The following is a 26,856-nucleotide window of genomic DNA, read 5'->3' as shown; positions in this document are numbered from 1 at the left end:
GAACAGCGCTGTTAACGTTGAGAGATGCGTCGATATCTTCTCATCTCCTTGGCTTCATTGTTCTTTTTCATGTATTTGTCAGTCACCGCCACGCGCTCTTCCTGTACACGTATCACACCGTAATTAATGACGTCTTCGTCATGTTCCACGGCACACATAGTACTTTTGCCCGCTAGCTAAATCTGCTAAAAGGTGCTATAAAAGGTGCTAAAAGGTGGCATCAACTGTTCCAAACTAACGAGAACAATTCGTGTACCAATGGGGCCGTCCGGAGTATTGGAAAACTAGTGAAGCTTGCACTGACACAACACGGGAGGTCATGAGTTGCTATGAAAGAAACGCTTACTGTTCAATGGTAAGCTTCCTATCAGATATATAGCATGTCGCTCGTTTGCACTCATCTTGTAATATATACTGCGTTTGAATGAAATACTGTCCGTACTGACAGGTATCTGGAAAACAGAAGCAACAGGAAAGTCAATTATTTCCTTTATATAGCGTGGTCTCGCGTTGCACTTAACACGAGATGTTCTGAAGAAGCAAAGAAAAAATGCTTTTAGATTAGGAACAGAAAGTCAACGTTTTAACACTAATTCATAGTAACATTTGTTTTAGAGTTCAAATGGAAAGTTATAGAATTCTAGGGTTTTACATTCCAAATTCATTAAATATTTAGAAACATTTCTAGGGCACAGGGGAACTCAGTATTACCTTTGACCTCCTTGTGTTCCTTAACATGCAACTGAGTGTTTCGCTACTAGTTGTTGTTGTTACTACATAGACTTCGAATGCTATGTCTCTACTCACTGTTTGTATTTTCCTTTATTTGCTGCTTTTAAAATGTACCATACCATTTTTTTTAATTTTTTTTACGGACAAGCTTTACGCTTTACCATCTCCTCCTGCTAATTTCAAACTGAAATCGAAAGCACGGTACACGGTGTTACCGGACACGGTGCTACCGGACATATTCGTTGATGAGCTTGGCGCATCCCTGGCCCAAACGCCAATTCGAGTCGCGAAAACCTGCATCGATGTTCCGCTCGTATAAAGCCGCATCGTCCAGACATGTAGCTGGTCGTACTTTGGGAACGCGGCGTATAGACCACTTCCCGAGTTCAATATCAGCTTTCAATTTTGGAATATCGCCGACAACGGTGTATATCAAATTCACTGACGGGAAAGAACACAATATAGGCGGAAACCGATGAATTATAGCGACAACCAGGACATGAACAAGTTGTGCCCGCAATGACTCAATGTATAGGAGAATGCACTACCTCCGCCCCAAAGCACCATGCTGTACCAACTACTCATGAAAATTTTGAAAGTTTACTTTGCGGCTTCAAGGCATACTGGACAAAAAATTCAGTGCCCTTCCGCTCTGTGAAGAAAGATGACCATCGAAGCTGTGAATGCGGCCCTCTTAATGGCAAACCACACCTCCACCGCGGGTCGACCCGGCATCGCACTATCTTCAGGTTCGGCCGACGTATCGGCAGCGCTTTACACCTGCTTCCCTTCGGCCGCGGCGGGTCGGCCAGGCATTGCGCTATCTTCAGGATCGACCAGGTATAGGGAGTGCATAACGCCTCCTTCGCCTCTGCCGCGGCGGGTCGGCCTGGCATCGCGCTATCTTCAGGATCGGCCAGGTATGGGGAGTGCATAATGCCTGTTTCACCTCCCCCGCGGCAGGTCGGCCAGGCATTGCGCTATCTTCAGGATCGACCAGGTATAGGGAGTGCATAACGCCTCCTTCGCCTCCGCCGCGGGGGGTCGGCCAGGCATCGCGCTATCTTCAGGATCGGCCAGGTATAGGGAGTGCATAATGCCTGTTTCACCTCCCCCGCGGCAGGTCGGCCAGGCATTGCGCTATCTTCAGGATCGGCCAGGTATAGGGAGTGCATAATGCCTGCATCACCTCCGCCGCGGGGGGTCGGCCAGGCATTGCACTAGCTTCAGGATCGGCCAGGTATAGGGAGTGCATAATGCCTGCTTCACCTCGGCCGCGGCGGGTCGGCCAGGCATCGCGCTAGCTTCAGTATCGGCCACGTATAGGGAGTGCATAACGCCTGCTTTACCTCCGCCGCGGCGGGTCGGCCAGGCATCGCGCTTCCTTCAGGATCGGCCAGGTATAGGGAGTGCATAATGCCTCCTTCGCCTCCGCCGCGGCGGGTCGGCCAGGCATCGCGCTATCTTCAGGATCGGCCAGGTATAGGGAGTGCATAATGCCTGTTTCACATCCGCCGCGGCAGGTCGGCCAGGCATTGCGCTATCTTCAGGATCGGCCAGGTATAGGGAGTGCATAATGCCTGCATCACCTCCACCGCGGGGGGTCGGCCAGGCATTGCACTATCTTCAGCATCGGCCAGGTATAGGGAGTGCATAATGCCTGCTTCACCTCGGCCGCGGCGGGTCGGCCAGGCATTGCGCTATCTTCAGGATCGACCAGGTATAGGGAGTGCATAATGCCTGCATCACCTCCACCGCGGGGGGTCGGCCAGGCATTGCACTATCTTCAGCATCGGCCAGGTATAGGGAGTGCATAATGCCTGCTTCACCTCGGCCGCGGCGGGTCGGCCAGGCATTGCGCTATCTTCAGGATCGACCAGGTATAGGGAGTGCATAATGCCTGCATCACCTCCACCGCGGGGGGTCGGCCAGGCATTGCACTATCTTCAGCATCGGCCAGGTATAGGGAGTGCATAATGCCTGCTTCACCTCGGCCGCGGCGGGTCGGCCAGGCATTGCGCTATCTTCAGGATCGACCAGGTATAGGGAGTGCATAATGCCTGCATCACCTCCACCGCGGGGGGTCGGCCAGGCATTGCACTATCTTCAGCATCGGCCAGGTATAGGGAGTGCATAATGCCTGCTTCACCTCGGCCGCGGCGGGTCGGCCAGCCATTGCGCTATCTTCAGGATCGACCAGGTATAGGGAGTGCATAATGCCTGCATCACCTCCACCGCGGGGGGTCGGCCAGGCATTGCGCTGCCTTAAGGGTCGGCCCATGTATGGGGAGTGATTGACGCCTGCTTCACCTCCGCCGTGGGTCAGCCCGGCATTGTGCTACCTTCGGTATCGGCCCACGTATGAGGAGCGCTTGGCGCCTGCTTCACCTCCACCGCTGGTCGGCCCGGTATTGCACGATCTTCGGGATCAGCCCACGTATCGGTAGTGCTTAACGCCGCTTCACCACCGCCGCGGGTAGGCCCAGCATTGCACTATCTTCGGGATCGACCCATGTATCGGGAGCGCTTAACGCCTGCTTGACCTCCGACGCGGCGGGTCAGCCAAGCATTGCGCTGCCTTAAGGATCGGCCCATGTGTGGGGAGTGTTTGACGCCTGCTTCACCTCCGCCGCGGGTCGGCCCAGCATTGTGCTATCTTCGGGATCGGCCCACGTATGAGGAGCGCTTGACGCCTGCTTCACCTCCACCGCGGGTTGGCTCAGCATTGCACTATCTTCGGTATCGGCCCACATATGAAGAATTGGAGGTCTATGTCCACGGAGACGAGATCCGCCAGAACCTAGCCATAAATAACTTCGCTGTAAAAGCCTGGCGCACAAAGAAGACGGAAGGCCTCAGGGCCTGTCGGTGGGCCCAAAGTAGATACCAATGAACACCCAGACTAAACAGACAACGGTTCATAGGCCTCTTCGTCCAAACGTCGGTAACGAAGATCTGCCATGTTATAGAGGCCTCTACACACAGCCGCAGTAGCTTTATTCATTCATTGCACTATGAAAGTATGAACGCACGGCACTTGATGAAGTTGCCGGGAAATATTGTCTACTTCTCTCTAAAAGAGGACCTTTTGCACTAAATACCAGTCTAATCTATCCCACCGCAAGGGACTATTGGATACTTCTTTGAATCTGCCTTTCTTTTTAGAGGAGCTGGCGGTAGCTATTCCTGGTGTAAACGAGGACTGAATACCAAGTTAAGGTGAAATCGGCTTAATCGGCTATCAGGCGATTGCGCCACTATCACGATATGCTCGACTCCGTTCCATAGATATCTACAACTCTTTGTGGACGAGCGATGGAGAAAATTAATCGAATACTCCAGCCTAGCCTGGGAAGCTACAAAGTAGCTATAGGTCCTTCAGTCATTTAGCCTTCCTCAGTGGCGTGGGGAATTTTATGGTTGAAATCGCTCGTAAGAAAATACAATGGTGCCTTGAAACTAGGTGCACATATCCATAAGAAATGAACAGGTTCGAACAGTTCCACACTCGACAATGTCATTGATCTTGCAACATCTGTCAAAGAGGAACACAATCTTAAACAGGCTCCAATCGTCATTTCCTGGATATAGATGCTCCGTTTGACTCTGTCCTTTACAGCGAAAATCTCTAAGCTCTAGGTAGTTTAGTTCTTGGAGTGTGACTCAGCAGTTTGATCGCTAATTATTTCCACGGGCGACAGCTATTTCTGAGCAGTCTGAGAGGCTCTACTTCATATTACGCTGTCGATAAAGGAGTGGCCTAGGGCACAGCATTGAGACACTGATTGTTTACCAACACCCTTATTCACCTGACGATAAGCCTGCCACGTGGTGCCCATGTGAAGTTGTATGTGGACGACATCTGCATTTGGAATGCGTGAAGCTCGCATTAAAACATCCAACAGGGACTTCTACGCAAAAAGAAAATTGTTGCAAAAGTCTTGACACAGAGGCACGTGGATCGGTTCCCTGGTACTAAGTGGCTGCACACTTCCATATGTGAAAACTCGAATGCTACTAGGTGTAGTGGTTCGCAGAAGGTTGACTTGGTCACAGTTGGTAAATAAATTGTTCTAGATCTCCGCAGTTTGCCAAATATTCAGACACATGGCTGGATTGCCATTGAGCAGCTACGGGTGAATTATGCTCATTCACAAACATATGTGAATGGCACATTCTGCCATAGCCTGCCGATTCATCGAATCTCTATCTCAAGTAACAGTAAACATTAAGCAGCTCGTAATAGATGTCTGTGAATGCACCTTGGTCTTCGAAAAGGGTCATCATGCCTGGGAGCCGTGGCAGTGGCGGAATACTTAGTACTTGGCAGTGTTAAAGCCGCAAGAAACACTTAGTATTCTTCTGAGCCACGTTCTACATGCCAAATGCATTTTATACATCACATTGTTACAAGACCAACCACCTCCAGCTTTGCACATGTTGTTGAAGACATCTCGGTTTGTCCTTCTAGCCAGGTACCGCACCTCATACCGTCGTATTTCCCCCTTTTACACTCTCAACTCATCATGTCGAATTAACTATACTGAGTTCTATGCGAAAAATAACAGACCTCAAGTTGATAATCTCCAAAACTGCCTGTGCTATATCATCCAGCATTACTCTGATATGACTCACATCTTTAGTAATCTTTCCTCAACCAAACAGAGCTATTCTTGTGATGTTTTTGCCCCGTCAACAAGTCAATAGCACTCGTGCCACCTTGACAAGGCTGCCTAATGTACGGCAGCAGAACTGTATGGCATCAAGAAAACTGTTCATTGCATGTTGCGCCAGCGATCACTTCGGTATATTTACAGATTCAGCAGCAGCTCTACAAAATGTTCGCAACTTGTACAGGACTGAGAACTATCATCATGTAACTATAAATATCGGCTACTTTTACTGCCTAGTTTACGCCGCTAGCCATTCCATTACATTCGAGTGGGTTCCAGAAAACTGTGGTCCTCACAGAAATAAGACAGCGGATGACGTAGCCCCCAGGGCTATTCAGTACAGGAAATTCGTAAAGATAAACTTTATAAAAAGTGATGCATTGGCGACGGCGAAAATTTATGCTCGTGCAGAAAGGAACCACGTCTGGGCCAAGCCTATACATCAGCGGACTTTCCTTCGCATGGTAAACCCAGACTTCAGATAGAAACATCCGCGTCAACTTATACAGTGACAAGAAAATGTCCATCCTCGTCTTCGTATGAATGCCACATTTACAAACATTTACATTTTTGACCACTTGAGAAATCTACCGATCCCTACTGCGGCAGTTGTGGTCCTACAGAAAGTTAGAGCATACTCTGTAAGAATACCCAGCCTATATAACTGAAATAACATTTTGTAAGAATGAAATAAGCTCAGTTAGTCATGCACCACTAATGCTATGAAGCACATTAGGCTCTATGCTTCGTTCTTCTAAGCAGAGGTAAGTTTTAAGATTGTTCTCTGCTTCTCGTCGGGATATTGGCTTGCTTTGCTATGTTTCGAAAATTCTGTGCATACACATCAGAATTACCAAATTTAATTTTACCACAGCATTCATTTCGTATGCAACAAAACGAACATAATTTCACAGGCAACTACGAATCCCAGCTTTCTCATACCTTCTTTTTTTTTCTCCATCGTATCTCTTTCTCTCTCTCTTGCCAATGTTTTCTTATACAATGCCCTACGCTATCAGGTTGTTATTGTTAGCTAGACTCGTGTTTGTGACCTAAGCTATGCGAGACCTTCGAACTCTGCAAACGTCATCCTCTCTGGTACTGCAGAGCTGGTGGAAGGGCAGATGACGCCAATGAACCGTAAATGCCGCAAATGCAGACGTTAATGACAGCGCTGGAACAATCCTGTTGACGTTGCCTTAACTACAGGTGTAAAGTTATGGAACTAATCATACGCATCAGTGAAATGATAGGGAAAAACGGTTATCGAAATCCTATCAAGGGAGAACAGGTTAAGGCCTGAACAAAGGCCATTTATAATGCGTGCATAGATTCCATAGTGGCAATGTTCATAGCTCGTATGCCGCTAGTAAGCATTGCACAGGAGATGCGTTTCAATTATGTATACGATTCATACAGGCAGGAGGGTGGAGGGGGGCATTCCTATCTTTGCATTATTTACACCACCTTAATGTCTAGGAGCTCACAGAATTTTTTTAGCTTGAATATACATGTATTTAATATTGCATGGAGGACCGGGCGATGGAAAAATTATTGGCATGAAAAATATCGTTGCCCATTTAAGTAAATAAAAAATTGACTAGCTCTTATCTTTCTCTTCTATTTGTCATCGTGCGCCGCTTGTTGCATTTGCGGAATTGAAGATGAACAATACTGGAATCACATCTGCTTAGCCGAAATTTGTGGCCTCTAATACCACTTTTGCTATATCCGCCCCAAAAATTTGATACGAAAACGCATTAGTGTCCCAGTTAGGATTGTCCTGAGCAATTCACGGGGACGCTTTCGGGAAACTGTGGAATGAAGCCCTTGCATATTTCGTAGCCGACAGTAGGGATGGATATGCAAAAAATAACAATGTGAAGCTTCTGCAGAGAATGTATTAATTTCCTACTTCTTAACTTCTTCTTCGCAATTCCAACTGGTGGCCATGAGTGTGTCAATAACATAAAGGTAATTATCGAATATTCTAGTTAGCCATATTTACATGGAGATTTTTTCATACAGGTAACTTTTGCCACTTCCACACGTACACGTGACAATCAGGAATAGCGCTATCTCTAACAGGCGACCTCTGAAACGACTCAGTATTGAACAGAAACATACGTGCTATAAGAATTGATAAACATTTTACTTACACCTTAAAAAGGCCACTTTGCCGGCTTCAAATGCGTGTACTTGCATACAGCACAGCACAGTCCAGATAAGACAGCACGTGTGAAACGACGTCGACGCCATATATGTAGTTCCCGCCGCTTCAAGCCCTGCAAGATGTACTAAAAACATTTCGTGGAACGGACTGTAATTAATTTACAAACTTTCTGTATTCTTTAAGGTAGAAAAAACATGGACGAAAATAATGATGTGACGAGATCATTCAGGTTATATTAGGATAAGCTCCCAAGTAGCTCATGGCAACAGCGTTCGGCTGCTGAGCCATTGTTGAGGGATCGATTCCTGATCGAGCTGACATATTTATACGGGTAGAATGCGTAAACACCCGTGTACTTAGATTTCATTCCCGCTAAAGAAGCCCAGATTAGTGAAATCACCCATTAAAGGGGCCCCTCACCAGGTCTGGCCATTTTGGGCTGACAAGCGCAGAGTATACATTGCACGATAACGATCGTATGTGCAAAGTATTACACCACTACGCGTCGCAGAAAGATCTGAAATTTCAAACCGAACGCCGTTTTTCCTTCTCCTCGCAGCCGCCGCGCTCCAAGCCGGATGGTGACGTAGTCGTGCCTCTGCGCCTACGTAGTCGTGTCCGCAGTGTGACGTTGGTCGTGGTCACACGTGACTTTGAGAATTATTCAAGACATCTGTTATCTGTGCGATCGGTTGCTTGAATTGACGAATTGAAGTTTAGAGAAATAATAAAACACACAAATGGAATGTTTGCGTGTTTTTTTTTTTTTTTACTTCGCACAGAAGCAAGAGAGGTGTACTTCCGCTTCGTCTGCTTGTTCCCACGGTCGTGCGGTCCCGTGCGCAGGTACCGAAACTATGCCATTTTCTACCGTGTTCCAGCGCGTGATCATGCTCTGCGATTCGCTTGTTCTGCATCAATAATCATGTAGCACTGTATTATACCATTAGTCATGTTTCCTTGTGCACAGCGCGCAAAATCGTACGCTGCGCGAACGAGACAACAGCTTGCGCGCGACGCTGTCGGCGGAAGTGCGTAGCGCCGAAAAAGAAAAGCGAGGCGCAAAAAAAAATGAAGGCGGGGCCCGTGACGTATGCATCAGGTGATCTTCGAGGTACAGTATGGGAGAACGCAAGAAAGGAATTTCGCTTGCGTAGGCTAGACGAGGTGAGCGGAGAGAGCGTCTTGCTTGGCAGTGGAGCCCGCCTGCAGAAATCATGGGTTCGCGGTACTCAAATATTTCGATCTCGGCTAGTGATGAGCCGATTTCAAAACTTTTTGTGGCAGAACGCTTCCAGAGGACACGGAACTTCCAGTGTATAACCAAAATTTGCTGTGAGGCCTGGTGAGGGGCCCTTTAAACAAACAATTACAGCGTCCTTCAAAACCCACTGCACTGTGTTGTGTCGTTTAGCCATGGAGCTAAATTTCAATTCGGATACCGGAAACGAGTTCTGCGGAAATCCGCAAAGTACTGAAAGTTTCATGAAGTGGAATAATTGTCTTTCGCCAGACAGTAGCAGCGAGCTAAAAACTAGACCCGTAGGCGTTCCTCCGGAACAAACCTTCGTTGTTGAAGCAAAACTCGGCCTGGCCCATGGAGCGAATTTCCGGGGCTGCCGCTTTGTTATGCGAGTTCAACAGAAGGCTGGCAGAACATTTTCATCTTCTTTTTTTTCTTTAATGTGTAGCCTACGAGATCTCAGGGCGAGGCCGAAATAATTTACGACATCAAGTACAGGGGCCATAAATATGGTAAATTGCTTTTCAGAAACCGCTAGGCGGAGGAAATATAGTGAAACAAAAAACTGGCATCTACCAAATAGCATTGCACCTCGCTACAAAAGAAACCGATGGAGTTATCTCCAAATAGAAGTTTTACCGTTGAAAAAAAATTTGCCCATGGTTTCGAGTCGAAGACAGAACGAGAGCATTTCCAGGCCATCAACTCTAGATACCATCTGCGCGAACAATGAGGCTAGCATATCCAACCTTAGGACGATATATGGAAAAGCAAAGACATTGACTACAGCAAAATAGTTCTGCGGAGGTCCGCAAGCTGGACGATGATTAATAAAAAAAATTCATGCCCCGGATGTTGGCAGAACGCTGATAACCTTTTCGAAGTTCACTATGTCAATGTGTAAACTACAAAACACTAATGCACATGGATTGGGACGTGTCTCACATTACAGGGACTGGTAATTTTAAAAGCGAGATTCAGCAGCACCAGAAAGGTGCCGTAAAGGGCAACGCAAACTCGTCCACCTTGATGGAGAATTCTGAATCATCTAACCATAATGACTCAGAAGCTTCTTTCAATCTTCTTTTCTGCTCTTAGTGCCATTACGCATACAATTCAGAACGTAAACTATTGCAATGCAATAACCATTATAGGGTCCTATTATTCCTATAATATCCATCCACCACCACTACTGCTGTCACGTGTCTCTGTACAAAATTAAATTCCGCGTTTTACGTGCCAAAACCACAATTACATTATGACCCACACCATACAGTTTGGTCTCGAGATTAACTTCACCACCTGGGGTTCTTTAACGTGCGCCCAAATTGTAGTAGTAGCTATCAGCGCAGTAATTCGCAAGAGGACAAAAACCGACTACAGGGGAGACAGAGCGACAACGTGTCCAAATAATACAGCGCTCTCTGTATGTTTTCGTCGTTTTTTTTTTCCTCGTGCCCGTTTGTGAATTTCTGCCCTGATCTGCACGCTCTGCACGCACTCAGAGCGGCACTTCATTCAATCTATGTACACGAGCGTTTCTTTGCATTTCGCCCCCATAAAAATGCGACTGCCGCGGCCGGAATCGATCCGCCACTTCAAGCTCAGTTTCCCAACGCCATCGCCGCAGCTACCGCTGTAGGGGCGGACACTTGTCTCACGCCAGTGTAAGGATGTTTCGATGCCTTCGGGATAAGCCTGTATCATAATGCGTTGACGACTTCAGTTTTCGGACCCCTTCGAGCAATCTGCACTTTGCTAACGCTTATTAAAACAGCGATGATGGAAAGTGAATTTTATTGCCCTTTCAAATCACTCAACGCATAGCATTCGTGCAATTTGCGCTGCTGCGATAAACTGAGCAGATAAAGTGAACTTACTTGATGGCACGACTGCGGATGAGACGGCTTTCTTTGTGAAGCGGGCACGGCAGGCGACACGCGTATGCGCTTTAGAGGAAAAGGCAGTGAGTGTCACGGAGCTCTTTAAAAAAATTTGCACTTTCACATAGCCGAGAAAAATATAAGCATTGATATACAGAGGTGATTTATGTGTCACGTCTCTCCTGAAGCTTTCGGAAGTAACAAATGCTAATCGAGTAACTCTAGATTACGATGGGACATGAATATAACGATCTTTTTATCGTTGACTTGCGGCGCCGTAGAGGACTGGTGTATCGTAGAAAGCGTCAGAGAAGCTTCTAAAGCAATATGTTTTACTTGCCTTCTTTAGCGACATTAGCAAAAGGTCGTGTGCTTTCTGATTGCCCTGAGTACGTGCAAGAGCGTCATAAGTTAAGGAATGACCTTACGCAACTCGACAGCCCTCCGCCTTCGGAGGTTGTTAGCTTAGGCCGTTGGCCTGACGTTAAACCGAATTTCAGGGCTATCCAAACTTGCTCAACAAAAAAGAACTTGCTGAATTGTAGGCATTGAGTAGTCGAAATTGTTTGCTGTGTGTTTTACATCCTCCTCTCGTCGTCGTCAGCTATCATGTGCCTCTCTCTTCCTTCTTTCTTTCCCTCTTCCCCTTTCGACAGTGCAGAGTAGCTGGCTAGAGGAATGTACCTCAGGCCGACCTCTCTGCACTGCGCATAATTAAATCTTTCTCTCTCTCTCTCTTTCTCATGAACTCAGTTTTTCCCTGGCACCCTTATTCGGTAAATCTACCAACGTGTTCGCGCGCAGCATGCATGATTGTCAAGAATTTATTCATTTATTTATTTATTTATTTACTTACCTACCTTACCTACTTTCCCTAGCTTACCTACTTTACCTACCTTACCTACTTTACCTACTTTACCTACCTTACCTACTTTACCTACCTTACCTACCTTACCTACTTTACCTACCTTAGCTACCTTACCTACTTTACCTACCTTATCTACTTTACCTACCTTACCTACCTTACCTACTTTACCTACCTTACCTACCTTACCTACTTTACCTACCTTACCTACCTTACTACTTTACCTACTTACCTACCTTACCTACTTTACCTACTTACTTACCTTACCTACCTTACCTACTTACCTACCTTACCTACTTACCTACTTTACCTACTTACTTACCTTACCTACTTTACCTACTTACTCACCTTACCTACCTTACCTACTTACCTACCTTACCTACTTACTTACCTTACCTACTTTACCTACTTACTTACATTATCTACTTTACCTACTTACTTACCTTACCTACCTTTCTACTTACCTAGCTTACCTACCTTAACTACTTTACCTACCTTACCTACCTTACGTACTTTACCTACCTTACCTACCTTACTACTTTACCTACCTTACCTACTTTACCTACTTACTTACCTTACCTACTTTACCTACTTTACCTACCTTACCTACCTTACCTACTTTACCTACTTACTTACCTACCTTACCTACTTACTTACCTACCTTACCTACCTTACCTACTTAGCTACCTTACCTACTTTACCTACTTACCTACCTTACCTACTTTACCTACTTACCTACTTACCTACCTTACCTACTTTACCTACTTACTTACCTTACCTACTTTACCTACTTACTTACCTTACCTACCTTACCTATTTTACCTACCTTACCTACTTACCTACCTTACCTACTTTACCTACCTTACCTACCTTACCTACCTTACCTACTTACCTACCTTACCTACTTACCTACCTTACCTACTTACCTACCTTACCTACCTTACCTACCTTACCTACCTTACCTACTTACCTACTTACCTACCTTACCTACCTTACCTACTTACCTACCTTACCTACTTACCTACTTACCTACCTTACCTACCTTACCTACCTTACTTACTTACTTACTTACTTACTTTACTTACTTTACTTACTTATACCCCTGTCAAGCGGGCAAGTTAAGTGCACTTACGGGGAGTGCACTTCGGTACCTTGAGTCACACTTTAGGCAACGCGCTTCTTAACGGGAAAACAGAGTGCACTCGCAGTAAAAACAAAATGGTGACAGACTAAGAGCGCGTTTTTAAATATGTAAGTTAACAAGAGAAAGCTGCTAAAAAGCGATTGTTTTAAGAAGAATTATTTATAAAAACAAACTTCATCTATTTGTCTCAACAAAAAACGAAGAAGTTTTTATTATAAGTGTGTTGCAAGTCAATGCTGGCCAAGACGAATGCCTAGCCAATCCAAAACAACAAGGCGGTGTGCGGCAGTTGATCCTGCTCATAATCCTGCTAGAACAGAATATGAGCGAGTATATATGAGCAAAGACGGCAAGTTCGATATTTAGCTACACTGCAAAATGCCACGCACACGGTTCAAAGCACGACCCGCGTGGTCAGCACGCTTTCGCACCAAAATAAACACGAACTGAATGAGCATGGGCGCTGTTCTGGACATTCCGCCATTTTCTTCGGTGCGTGACGTAGGCGCGACGCAAACAAAATGGCGCTGGTGGCCCAGTTTTGCTTATGTAACGTGACGCCAACTTGACGTTTCGCCTAAGAAACTGAAAAGATGGCACTGAATGTAGCGTTACCAAAAGCAAAACAGTTTTCCTCCGCAGTAAAAATAAAGCAGCTATCTCAAAGCATATGATTATTCCGTCGAAAACGCTTCTCGCTTCCGTCGTCTGCTTCAATAGCTGGGATGCGTGTCCCCGGAAAATGGAATGAGTCATCGCATGGTTGGCGCCAACGCGCTTGTTTTCTTGCTTGAGACAACATACGCGACCTACCAGTGGTGATGCGCGCCCGTTCTAGGCCCCATCATCGCTATCTCGTGAAACGCAAGTGACTCAGCCCGACTCGGCTGGCTGAGAAACGGCCGAGTATCACCGATAGCGTTGCGCGCGCCAGAGATATCCACTAGCGCGACGCAAGCGCCGGCGCTGCCATCTCTTGTTCATTTCGCTGGTTACTCGCACCGAGGGAGGAAACTTCAAGGCGCCGCCTTGCGTACATTTCTTTTTATAAATTAGAAAGAGGCCGTTGTCATAACTTTTGATTGTGCAAAAAGGCATTCATCTTGATTACAATACAAATGCAGCAGTGAAAAGTGGACAACATTGCCGAAAGTTTGCTATGTTCAACCAATATTATTTCGTATAAACGCGTTCTTTTAAAAAATGATGGCCCCAAACACAAATGTCAACACCACCCGAGAGCGATGCAAATACTATGAGCACGCGTTATGAACAAAAGATTTTCGTGGTGCCAAACGACGGGGAAAATGTGGCGATACGCATTCACTCTAAGAACAGTTTACACCCTTTGGCTTGCCCCTTCTGCCACACAACGATAATCGTCATCTGCCTTGGTGCGTTTCCTTTCTTTATCGCTGCAAGCCCGGAACTTTCCAGTGACGAACGGCACGCGCGTTATCAGAAGGGGCACTCCAAAGGCTGTAAACTGTTCTATGCTGATAACGCGCGTGCCGTTCGTTACTGGAAAGTTCCGGGCTCGCAGCGATAAAGAAAGGAAACGCATCAAGGCAGATGACGATTATTTTTGTGTGGCAGAAGGGGCAAGCCAAAGGGTGTAAACTGTTCTTAGAGTGTTCCTCTAGGCTGCCATTGCACATGGCTGCTCATTAGCATAATTCGCGCGGCTCGTCGCAGCAAAAATTACGGCGGAAAATCTCAGCAATGGCGGCCCAGCGCAACGTCACGCATCGTCAAAATTACGTTTACGAAACAGCCCTTCCTGTGACGCTCCTCACGAGATATTCCTTCAGCCAATCAGCAAGCTGGCATGGCGCACATATTGGATCGCCACCACATATTCGCGCAATTGCAGATGCATTGCACTGGCTTCTGCGCGCTACCGCTCACATTCTTTTTGAAGCGCTAACATCGCAATATAGCTGCCAAGGACCAAAAAAATGTATTAGTCCATAAAATTTGCAGCTCCAGGTCACGTTTCGTCATCTTGATGAAAACGCAAAATTGCATTTTGCAATACTTCCGCTTCCCGGCCCAAATTTTAAAACACGTGACCTCTCGACAGCCAATCAGAGAGTAAACATGGCGGATAATGGCGGCCGTGCAGCCGCCATGCGTATAGTGTACTAGAATAATGTCCTAGTGACGCGACCGGGAAGGAGCACGCGTGCCCCTTTTCGTTGACGCCACCAGGTGTCGCCGCTGCGACCTTTTCTAGCAGACCGGCTGCTCTCATAATCGCTACTTTTGAGTCGCTCCGTGTTTCTAAGCGTTTCTTACGGACATGATTCTTTCATCATGACAGACAAGGATTGTATTTAACAAAGTATTCTGCAAAGGAAGTTTTTGAAGGCCACATCGATACTGTAGAATTGACAACTTCGTCTGCTAGCGAAGTCCGGCGCTTTGATTACGCTCGTGGCATCGCCTGTGCCAGCTTATTTTTGCTCATCTACTGCTTGAAAGCCAGTATATCTGAGCCTGCTTTCCTTCTATGCAGCCATATTTACTCCATTTAAGTCGCGTGCTTATCACGAATGACACGAAAGTGCGTAGCGACTTCGGCCTTGCGCTGCTAAGCACGAGGGCGTTGAATGAAATACGGTCTCGTTGGCTGCATTTTCATGGTGGCAAAATGCAAAAATATCCGTGTTGTTGCCGGTTATAAAACCCCACGTGGTCAGAATTATTCAAGTCTCCCTCCCCCCTTTACTGCATGCTTAATATTTAGATGGTAGTGTGCTTTGCGCATTAAACCCAGGAATTTATTTTTGACTGTACAATTGCGGCAGATACAAACTTAAAGTGTACCCCGAAATTTGAGCTCCTAAGAAATGCGCCATCCGCCGCACCTTCGGCACATGCTGTCAGAGCAACTCTTGAAGAAAGCCAGGTTAGTGCTTTCTTGTTTATTCACAATGAAAATGGCACAGCTATAAATGAACCCTTAAGTGCACCTCCCCTAGACACCGAGCATCTAATCACAGTATCATCATCATCAGCAGCAGCAGCAGCAGCAGCAGCAGCCTAGTTACGCCCACTGCAGGGCAAAGGCCTCTCCCATACTTCTCCAACTACTCCGGTCATGTACTAATTGTGGCCATGTTGTCCCTGCAAACGTCTTAATGTCATCCGCCCACCGAACTTTCTGCCGCCCCCTGCTACGCTTCCCTTCCCTTGGAATCCAGTCCGTAACCCTTAATGACCATCGGTTATCTTCCCTCCTCATTACATGTCCGGCCCATGCCCATTTCTTTTTCTTGATTTCAACTAAGATGTCATTTACCCGCGTTTGTTGCCTCACCCAATCTGCTCTTTTCTTATCCCTTAACGTTACACCCATCATTCTTCTTTCCATAGCTCATTGCGTCGTCCTCAATTTCAGCAGAACCCTTTTCGTAAGCCTCCAGGTTTCTGCCCCATATGTGAGTACTGGTAACACACAGCTGTTATACACTTTCCTTTTGAGGGATAGTGGCAACCTGCTGTTCATGATTTGAGAATGCCTGCCAAACGCACCCCAGCCCATTCTTATTCTGGTTATTTCAGTCTCATGATCCGGATCCGTGGTCACTACCTGCCCTAAGTAGATGTATTCCCTTACCACTTCCAGTGCCTCGCTACCTATCGTAAACTGCTGTTCTCTTCCGAGACTGTTAAACATTACTTTAGTTTTCTGCAGATTAATTTTCAGACCCACCCTTCTGCTTTGCCTCTCCAGGTCCGTGAGCATGCATTGCAATTGGTCTCCTCAGTTACTAAGCAAGGCAATTTCATCAGCGAATCGCAAGTTGCTAAGGTATTCTCCACCAACTTTTATCCCCAATTCTTCCCACTCCAGGTCTCTGAATACCTCCTGTATACATGCTGTGAATAGCATTCGAGAGATCGTATCTCCCTGTCTGACGCCTTTCTGTATTGGAATTTTGTTGCTTTCTTTGTGGAGGACTACGGTGGCTGTAGAGCCGCTATAAATATCTTCCAGTATTTTTACATATGGCTCATCTACACCATGATTCCGTAATGCCTCCATGACTGCTGAGGTTTCGACTGAATCAAACGCTTTCTCGTAATCAATGAAAGCTATATATAAGGGTTGGTTATATTCTGCACATTTCTCAATCACTTGATTGATAGTGTGAATATGATCTATTGTTGAGTAGCCTTTACGGAATCCTGCCTGGTTCTTTGGTTGACAGAAGTCTAAGGTGTTCCTGATTCTATTTGCGATTACCTTAGTAAATACTTTGTAAGCAACGCACAGTAAGCTGATCGATTTATAATTTTTCAAGTCTTTGACGTCCCCTTTATTGTGGATTAGGATTATGTTAGCGTTCCTCCAAGGTTCCAGTTCGCTCAGTCATGAGGCATTGCGTATACAGGGTGGCCAGTTTTTCTAGAACAATCTGCCCACCATCCTTCAACAAATCTGCTGTTACCTGATCCTCCCAGCTGCCTTCCCCCATTGCATAGCTCCCAAGGCTTTCTTTACTTCTTCCGGCGTTACTTGTGGGATTTCAAATTCCTCTAGACTATTCTCTCTTTCATTAGTGTCGTGGGTGCCACTGGTACTGTATAAATCTCTATAGAACTCCTCAGCCACTTGAACGATCTCATCCATATTAGTAATGATATTGCCAGCTTTGTCTCTTAACGCACACATCTGATTCTTGCCTATTCCTAGTTTCTTCTTCACTGCTTTTAGGCTTCCTCCGTTCCTGAGAATATGTTCAATTCTATCCATATTATACTTCCTTATGTCAGCTGTCTTATGCTTGTTGATTAACTTGGAAAGTTCTGCCAGTTCTATTCTAGCTGTAGGGTTAGAGGCTTTCATACATTGCCGTTTCTTGATCAGATCTTTCGTCTCCTGCGATAGCTTACTGGTATCCTGTCCAACGGAGTTACCACCGACTTCCATTGCACACTCCTTAATGATGCCCACAAGATTGTCGTTCATTGCTTCAACACTAATGTCTTCTTCCTGAGTTAAAGCCGAATACCTGTTCTGTAGCTTGATCTGGAATTCCTCTATTTTCCCTCTTACCGCTAACTCATTAATCGGCTTCTTATGTACCAGTTTCTTCCGTTCCCTCCTCAGGTCTAAGCTAATTCGAGTTCTTACCATCCTGTGGTCACTGCAGCGCACTTTGCCGAGCACGTCTACATCTTGTATGATGCCAGGGTTAGCGCAGAGTATGAAGTCTATTTCATTTCTAGTCTCGCCGTTCGGGCTCCTCCACGTCCACTTTCGGCTATCCCGCTTGCGGAAGAAGGTATTCATTATCCTCATATTATTCTGTTCTGCAAACTCTACTAATAACTCTCCTCTGCTATTCCTAGAGCCTATGCCATATTCCCCCACTGACTTGTCTCCAGCCTGCTTCTTGCCTACCCTGGCATTGAAGTCGCCCATCAGTATAGTGTATTTTGTTTTGACTTTACCCATCGCCGATTCTACGTCTTCATAAAAGCTTTCGACTTCCTGGTCATCATGACTGCATGTAGGGGCATAGACTTGTACCACCTTCAATTTGTACCTCTTATTAAGTTTCACAACAAGACCTGCCACCCTCTCGTTAATGCTATAGAATTCCTGTATGTTACCAGCTATTTCCTTATTAATCAGGAATCCGACTCCTAGTTCTCGTCTCTCGGCTAAGCCCCGGTAGCACAGTACGTGCCCACTTTTCAGCACTGTATATGCTTCTTTTGTCCTCCTAACCTCACTGAGCCCTATTATATCCCATTTACTACCCTCTAATTCTTCCAATAACACTGCTAGACTCGCCTCACTAGATAACGTTCTAACGTTAAACGTTGCCAGGTTCAGATTCCAATGGCGGCCTGTCCGGAGTATAAGTAACTATTACTGTTAAAACACAACAAAAACACCTTGTAGCATGGAGTTCTAGGTACATCGACTGAGCTTAATATATTTTCATGCCTGGCACCTTCTTTCATTACACTTATTCACGATCTTTGTGAAGAAATGTAGCCTGGTTGTTATGTAGAAAGCAGTGAGTTCTGCTGTCATAGATTCGCAGTGATCAGGGCAGCCAAGTTGATGCTACCGCCTTGCTTTAACAACATCTAAAAGCGTGCAATCAAGAAGACTAAAACAAGTTGTGAAGTCTTTCTCCAAGTTGACCACAAACTGGTACAGAGGGGAGGCAGGATATAACAAACCACCGTTGCCTTTCATATGGGTAAACTCTGCAAGCCTCAAATTTCCTGCTGCCTCTAGGGTGATCAGTAGCAATTTCAGGCAGGCTTCGCAGCCTGTCTTTAAAATACATTTTCTCGCCACATAACCAGCGATATAGAAAATTGGGCGGCTGTCACTGGATGTCATAGTGCAAGGAGAGTCGTCTGGCAGTGTTTTCAGAATGACTGCTTCTGCTGCATCAATGTTCCCGGATAACCACTGTGGCAGCCCGGAGCGTAGCAATGGGAGTCCGTCATTCTGCATCGTGCCTCTTGTGGTGCTGTACATGCAGAGACGCCTTCTTTTTCAAAACATCCACTGTTTTTCACCAGAATGACCACGTTGAACGTAACACGGCTCGGAAAACAGACGGAGCAAACAGCCGCAGAGCGTGTCTGAGCAAGCTCGACCGCGCACCGGCAGCTAGAAAAAGGCGCAGCAGCGCCACCGGCGGCAGCTACTGGCGTTTGCTTCAACCGGCCCATTGCCTCTCCCTCTTGCTCGCACCACTAGGACATTATTCTAGTACACTATAGACATGCATAGCGCCCCATGGCGGCACCGCCTGCCGCATCATTCTGGCGCCGTTAGTTGCGTACATGATAAATTTGTTTCTTTATTGTGCTGTTTTGCTTCTCGCTAAACACAAATGATATTGTTAAAAGCTGCTCAATAACTGATGTGAACATTTGTGTCCTTTTTCTATGCATTACATTTTGCGTCGTTGAAAGCGTTGGTGGCGAGGCTAGGCACTCCTTCAAATCGTTGGCGGCGAGGCTACGCACTCGGCCAGCAAAGTGCGTTCCGTGAACGTACTCCGACTTGAGTGCACTCATATGAGAGTACACTCCGCTGCGACGTTAAGATTTGGGAAAGTGCACTTAAAAACCGAGTGCACTCGCCGTAAGTGCACTTAACTTGCCCGCTTGACAGGGGTATTACTTTACTTTACTTTACTTTACTTTACTTACTTTACTTTACTTACTTTACTTTACTTACTTTACTTTACTTACTTTACTTTACTTACTTTACTTACTTTACTTTACTTACTTTACTTACTTTACTTACTTTACTTACTTTACTTACTTTACTTACTTTACTTACTTTACTTACTTACTTACTTTACTTACTTACTTACTTACTTACTTACTTACTTACTTACTTACTTACTTACTTATTCAATTATTTTCATACTCTCAGGACCCGTAGGCATTACAGAGGGGAGTACAGTTCTATAAATAAATTGTTAATTGCAACTTTATCAAGGCAGCAGGGTCTTCGATTGTAGCGACGGAGGCGGGAAGTTGGTTCCAGTCACTGCTTGTTCGCGACAAAAGAGAGGCGTGGCAAGTGTTAGTGCGGCATAAAGAAATTTTAACAGCGAGTTTATGATCGATCCATGAGCACACGTAATCTGGAAGGAGGAAAAGATCGCTTTTAAGCGTAGAAATCAGTGTAAAAAGTTTTGTGATATAGGTTTAAGCGGAAGCACTTGCGGCATGACCGTAGTGTTGGTAGACCTAAAGTAGCTTTCACTGAAGAAACGCTGGCGTAGCGAAAATAATAAGAGAGCGCATATCGGGCAGCGCGGTTCTGAACGGATTCAAGGGCGGTGAATTAATGCGGAGCTAGATAGGTATCAAATAGAGCAAGCACGTTCTAATTCTGATCCAACTAGAGTTGCGTACAATTCTATCTTTAAATCGCAAGGAACGGATGAAAAATTTCGGCGTAGAAATCGGAGCATGCGATTAGCGTTGTTAATTACATGTTCAACATGTGTATTCCATGAGAGGGTGTGAGTTACATGCACGCAAAGATAGCGATAACTAGTAACGGGGGTTAAAGCGGAGTTTTAAGGGTATGAACAAAGTTGTCATTAACGTCATCGTGATGCATTGCTTTCATGACTTTACATTTTGAAGTATCTAGCGTCATGAGGCACTTGTCGCACCAGTCAGAAATAGCGTCACAGTCGGATTGCAAAATACAAACATCCTGCGGGTTATTAATTACACGATAAAGTACACAATCATCAGCAAAGAGTTTAATCCTAGAGTTAATACCGACAGGAAAGGCATTAATACATATATAAGAATAGTAATGGGCCCGAAACCGATCTTTGTAGTACTTTTCAAGTAACAAGAACAGTATGAGAGTCAATCATTAGCTTGAACGTGCTGTAAGCGGTTAGCCAGAAATCTTTGAATCCATACTAGGATATAAGGATCTATATTGAGCTTGCTCATTTTTAGGAGGAGGAATTTGTGCGATGCAGTGTCGAAGGCTTTAGTGTAACCTAAGAAGATGCAATCGGCCATTATATTTTTGTCAAATGCTCCAAAAAGATCGTTAGTAAAAGAGAGCAACTGCTTTTCACAAGAGAAATGCTTCCTTAAACCGTCTCGACAAGAAGAAAAAAACATATTTGATTTAAAGGAAGATAGCAAGCCTGAATCAATGATGGCTTCGACAAGTTTACAGGGTACAGTGGTTAAAGATATTGGCGTGTAGTTTAGGGGAGAAAGGGTGTTACCTGTTTTGCGAAGTGGAACCACCTTACCCACCTTCTAATCATCTGACAAAGTAAAAGTCTGTAAAGACTGTGAATAGAGTTCGGCAAGTAATATGGAACTCCAAACTTCTGTATTTTTTTAAGAACTTTGAATTTATGTTGTCATTACCTGCAGAGCAAGACATTAAATTCTCTATCAGACGGCACACCCTAGCTGAATCTACAAAGATGAAATGCATTGGAACAAAACCAGAGTGGGCGATTGTTGTCATATAGAAGGCTGTTCAGCCAGAAAAGCAAGAAAGAAATATAGTTTAGCACACTGCAGCAGTCACCATTAGGAACGGCATCACCATCGCTGTCGAGCAAGTGAATCGTGTTAGATTTGCTGCCACGAACTACATTCCAAAACTGCCGAGGGTTGTCTTTAAGCAGAGTGGGCAAGGTACAGTTGTGGAACACGTCTTTTGCCTGCGCAATGGCATTTTCGCACTCGTGGTCAGCGCAGTTCTACGCACGCCGTCGTTCGGGCGTCATCGCCACTCTCTCTCGACGCAATGTCCTTTTCTCTTTCTTTAACAAGCGCTTCAGATGGGCGTTAAATCGAGGAACTTTGGAAGAAAAAACAATGTTTTTTTTTTTGGAATCTAGCGCTCGATCAAGTAGGCAACTTTTTCTTTAAAGAGAGACCAATTTTCTTGAATGGTGCGACTGCAAAAGTTCGGCATAAAGTCAGTGATGAAATCTACAAGTTCGTTATCTGTGGCAAGGAAATTTGCATTTTTTTGTCATCTTTAATAAATTTGGCCTGCCTCTTATGAGGCGTACAGGCCTGAATACTGCAGTCAATAAAGCAATGATCGCTTAGGCTGGGCAAAAATGAATTAGGGGTGAAACGAGTTCTGTAGTTGTCGTAACCAGCAAATCTAGTGCATTAGCAGAATGAGATGATCAACGGGTAGGCTGAAGGACTAAGGTAGAAATCCCGGCAGATATTTAAAAAGAGAAACATTCCATGGAGTTTGCCGCGAGGCTTGGAGGGTGAGCAGTTCAATTAATAGCATGTAAATTAATGTCCCCGAAAAGAAATAAAGGGCAGTAGGCAAATTGCACATTTAACTTATTTAGTAGATCATGTAATTCGTGACAAAATGTGGTAGAAGACATTGGCGGTCTGTAACATACGCTGAAGATGGACCTTTTATGCCCTATAAATATACCCCCACTAATAAATTCTAAATTACTGTCAACCATAATAACATTGGAAACAACGGTATCCCTAACAGCTATTAATACACCACTGCCTGGACAACCAGTACGGTCAGAACGGTAAAATTCGAACTCCGATTCGCAATACAGTAGTTGGCGGCCGAAGAAAGCCACGTTTCAGTTAGTAATACAACATCCGCGGAACGTGTGTTGATGATTCATGATAAACCATCACGTTTGTCACACAGACTACGTACGTACATTGGAATATAAAAGAGACAGTTCACTGGACGGGTGCTTTCGTGTTAGCTACGTTGACAATGCGCATGAAGTGCCGGCATCTGAGGCAGGGACGCAGGAAGCATTATCAATGTTAGCGGCGTTGCGAGCCTCGCGAGTCTCAAGTTCCCACACAGGGTCAGTAACATGGCAATACACATATGCAATTATGTTCATATATCATTTGTTTATGCGTATCCAGAATGGCTGTGCAGAGATCTTGCCAAATTCAAGCAGCCTTTTCCGAGAGTTTGGGGTTGCCCTCAAAAAGTCTTCGCTAACGGAAACCTTTGAAGACGGAAACCTTTGAAGACTGAAGCTTCTTATGCCGAGAAAAAATTATCTTTTACATTCAACGACGTAAACTTAACAATAATAGGCCGGCAATTATTCGAAACATAGGAGCCGAGCCTCTAGACGCGTTCTATTGCTTCATCTGTTACGTTAACATCAAGCGTTTGAGATTTAATGTGTCTGATTATTTTTTCGCTCGATGCCCATTTTTCGGAAGCACCTGTCGGCAGTTCCATAGAAGGTCAAATTATCTCGATGCGACCTGTCTTCCAACTCCTCAAGTCGGCAATTAAGTGCAGCCATCTTGCTTCTTACGGCCGTGCTTACTATTTGCGGAAGGTCAGGTAACATGCTGGCCTGAGTTTAATGACTCTACCATCGACTCAACTAGTGCTAGCCTGGTATAAAGATAGATTCCTTTCTGTTCTAATAAAGCTTGATTGGTATGAACCTGGTTTAGTATACCAAGAAGCTCCCCGTGACGAGAGCCAACTTTAGCAGAAAGGCTGGAAATAGCTGCTATCACCTTCTCGTCCGGACCTGGGTTTCTTTCGACGGCCCCGCACAACAACAACCTAAGGACATGAATGCACTCAGAAACATTTTCATGCATAACACTTCGGCCAGGGAAGCATATATTACTCGAACGCTTTGAGTACAAAGACGGGCGGTTACCAACCTGCACTATGAAGCAGAAAATTTCACAACAGGTCCCATGGCTGCCGCTCTTTCCTGGCCACTGAAAGGGACAGACGATGGTCGTGCATTTAAATCAGCAGCGAGTGCTAACGTCTACGATGCTACCGGCTGGTCCAAGAGGTGAAACGGCAGCTTCCAAACGGTTGCGGCTGGAGCAGAGCGCTCAAAAGCGGCAACGGCGGTAAAGTGCATCGTTGACCTAGACCAATTCGTTGGCGCCGTAGAAGCAGCGCAATACCATACGCAGAAGAGAAGAGAATTCTGCACAATGAAGAAGAAAAAATTCACAACCGCTCCTATGGCTGCCGCTCTTTCCTGGCCACTGAAAGGGACAGACGATGGCCGGGCATTTAAATCAGCCGCGAGTGCTGACGTCGACGATGCTACCGGCTGGTCCAAGAGGTGAAACGGCAGCTTCCAAACGGTTGCGGCTGGAGCAGAGGGCTCAAAAGCTGCAAGGCGGTAAAGTGCATCGTTGACCTAGACCTATTCGTTGGCGCCTAGAAGCAGCGCAAGACTATACGCAGAAGAGAAGCAAAATCTGCAGAATGAAGCAGAAGTCACGACCACTCCCGTGGCTGCCGGCCGCTCCTGAGCACTGTTCAGCGGGAGAATAGGCACCAATATCGGGAATCAGAGTTGGCAGTGGACGCAACAAGCAGCCTCAATACTGCCCCGCTAATCAAAAGCGGAACAAAAACCTTTCCAGGGCACTTGCTCCAAAAGGTGCTTTTCCTTTTTTTTTTATCTGCACCAATTTCTTTTTCAAAATTGCATTTAGCAGGTGCCATAACTCTAACCATTCGGCTAAATTACGCGATGAGGCGGATGCGAACTCTGCGAGAATTCGAATGTTTATTGAAAAATATTTTATTTACTAATTACGTTTCCTAATTAATTACATTACGGCGCACATTGAAATTTGCGAATTGTAACTCCTGAGTTTCCTGCACTTAAACGAATTCTCACGACTACATCAGTTTCCCAACAATCATTTTCAATGTGTCCGACGAAATACACTGGCGTTCCAGTTGCTCTTACGCTTCAATGCATGAAACAGCACTTTCTTCAAAGAGTAGGTGGAACAACAGTGAAATCTTGATGCCGCATATGTAGAAATTGGTGTCATCCTCAGAATTCCTTCCATCTCGATTCGAGATACCTTGCAAACTCATTAGCTGCAATTCGTAGATTGCAAAAGTTAGGGAAATTGCGTTAGTTTGTCAATTCTACGTTTGACTGCTCGTAGAAGTAATGTCCGGCGCATTGAGCGCACTAGTTCAAGTGTTACAATTGTGCTACCTGCGACAGGCGATTATAAAAGTTTGGTGCAACTACAATAAAGTTTCAACCAAGTGTCGACGCTCAAGACAAGGTTGGCGTGCGTGGTTATTGAAATGATTCGATTTTAAATGTTACATATATATATATATTCTGTCTCATTTTCTCTTTTATAGTTCACTTAGTTCGTCAAATAATGGCGTCGTATTTCACAGTCCTGCAATGTAGGAGACGCGTGCTGTATGCTTCAGAAATTGCGGCAGCCACGTATCTGTTTTAGGCTACTCTTTTCCGTTAGCGCTCTCAAACGCTGCTCGATGTGCTGCGGCTGCTGGCGGGTGCGATACGAATCACGCATTTGGCCGGGACAGCCCTCGTGAGCTTCCGCTGCTTCGGCTGTCTTCTTGGCGTGGCCGGCGCGTGCCTAATTTTGCTGCTCGTGGGACACTCAGAGGCTGTGTTACGGATAGTAAAAATTAAATTATGAGGTTTTACGTGCCAAAACCACCTTCTGATTATAAGGCACTCAGTAGTGGAGGACTCCAGAAATTTGGACCACCTGGGGTTCTTTAACGTGCACCTAAATTTAAGTACACGGGTGTTTTCGCATTTCGCCCCCGTCGAAATGCAGCCGCCGTGGCCGGGATTCGATGCCGTGACCTCGTGCTCAGCAGCCCAACACCATAGCCACTGAGCAACCACGGCGGGTTTTGTGTTACGGATAGTGAACGAACGTAGCGCGAGGTTTTCTCGCGGAGCGTTCCGCATTTACCGTCACGATGCGAGACAGCGCGTCAGATGCCGCAGCATGAACTTGCACGATAAAAAAAAAACCTGCACTCACACCTTTCGTCAATGAATGTCGTGCGCTAGGTCAGGCAAAATTTGAAGTGAAGCGCACGCCGCACTTTGAACAAGCCCGCAAGCAAATAAGAAAACTCAGATGAAACCGCCACGTTCAAGGGAGCAACTCCATTCCGCACGACATAATAGCGGGTTTGCACAGTCTTGCCAAGTCTTGCGCCAGAATCACTTGTTGGTAGGGGTCACCAAGAACGACCTAATAAATTGTAAAGTAGAAATAATTAGCATTTGTTATTTTAGTACCGAAAAAAATATTTGAAAGGGAATATTTACTAGTATGACAGTCATCATCATCATCATCAGCCTGGTTACGCCCACTGCAGGGCAAAGGCCTCTCCCATACTTCTCCATCTGCCCCGGTCATGTACTAATTGTGGCCATGTCGACCCTCCAAACTTCCTAATCTCATCTGCCCCCCCCCCCCCCCCCCCCCTGCTACGCTTCCCTTCCCTCGGAATCCAGTCCGTAACCCTTAATGACCATCGGTTATCTTCCCTCCTCATTACATGTCCTGCCCATGCCCATTTCCTTTTCTTGATTTCAACTAAGATGTCATTAACGCGCGTTTGTTCCCTCACCCAATCTGCTCTTTTCTTATCCCTTAATGTTACACCTATCATTCTTCTTTCCATAGCTCGTTGCGTCGTCCTCAATTTGAGTAGAACCCTTTTCGTAAGCCTCCAGGTTTCTGCCCCGTACGTGAGTACTACTAAGACGCAGCTATTATAAACTTTTCTCTTGAGGGATAATGGCAACCTGCTGTTCATGATCTCAGA

The 26,856-nt window shown here is 45.6% G+C and overlaps 1 protein-coding gene across 1 annotated transcript in view; it reads right to left on the bottom strand.

The window, feature by feature from the left end:
- LOC126524665 (uncharacterized) overlaps window positions 1–10,766 on the bottom strand; it is a 113,186-nt gene extending 102,420 nt beyond the window's left edge. Inside the window, exons 1-3 of the mRNA XM_055067416.2 lie at window positions 10,702–10,766; window positions 7,565–7,702; window positions 347–452 (exon numbers count right to left, since the gene is read on the bottom strand). Coding sequence (XP_054923391.1) covers window positions 347–452; window positions 7,565–7,664 — 206 coding nt within the window. The 5' untranslated portion in view covers window positions 7,665–7,702; window positions 10,702–10,766. The remainder of the gene's footprint in view (window positions 1–346; window positions 453–7,564; window positions 7,703–10,701) is intronic.
- Between the last annotated feature and the right edge of the window lie 16,090 nt (window positions 10,767–26,856).

The sequence above is a fragment of the Dermacentor andersoni genome, chromosome 3 (genome assembly GCF_023375885.2).
Source record: "Dermacentor andersoni chromosome 3, qqDerAnde1_hic_scaffold, whole genome shotgun sequence".
NCBI classification, from domain to species: Eukaryota; Metazoa; Arthropoda; class Arachnida; order Ixodida; family Ixodidae; genus Dermacentor; species Dermacentor andersoni.
Note: the sequence above shows the minus strand (reverse complement) of the source record. Positions and strands in the feature narration are given on the sequence as shown.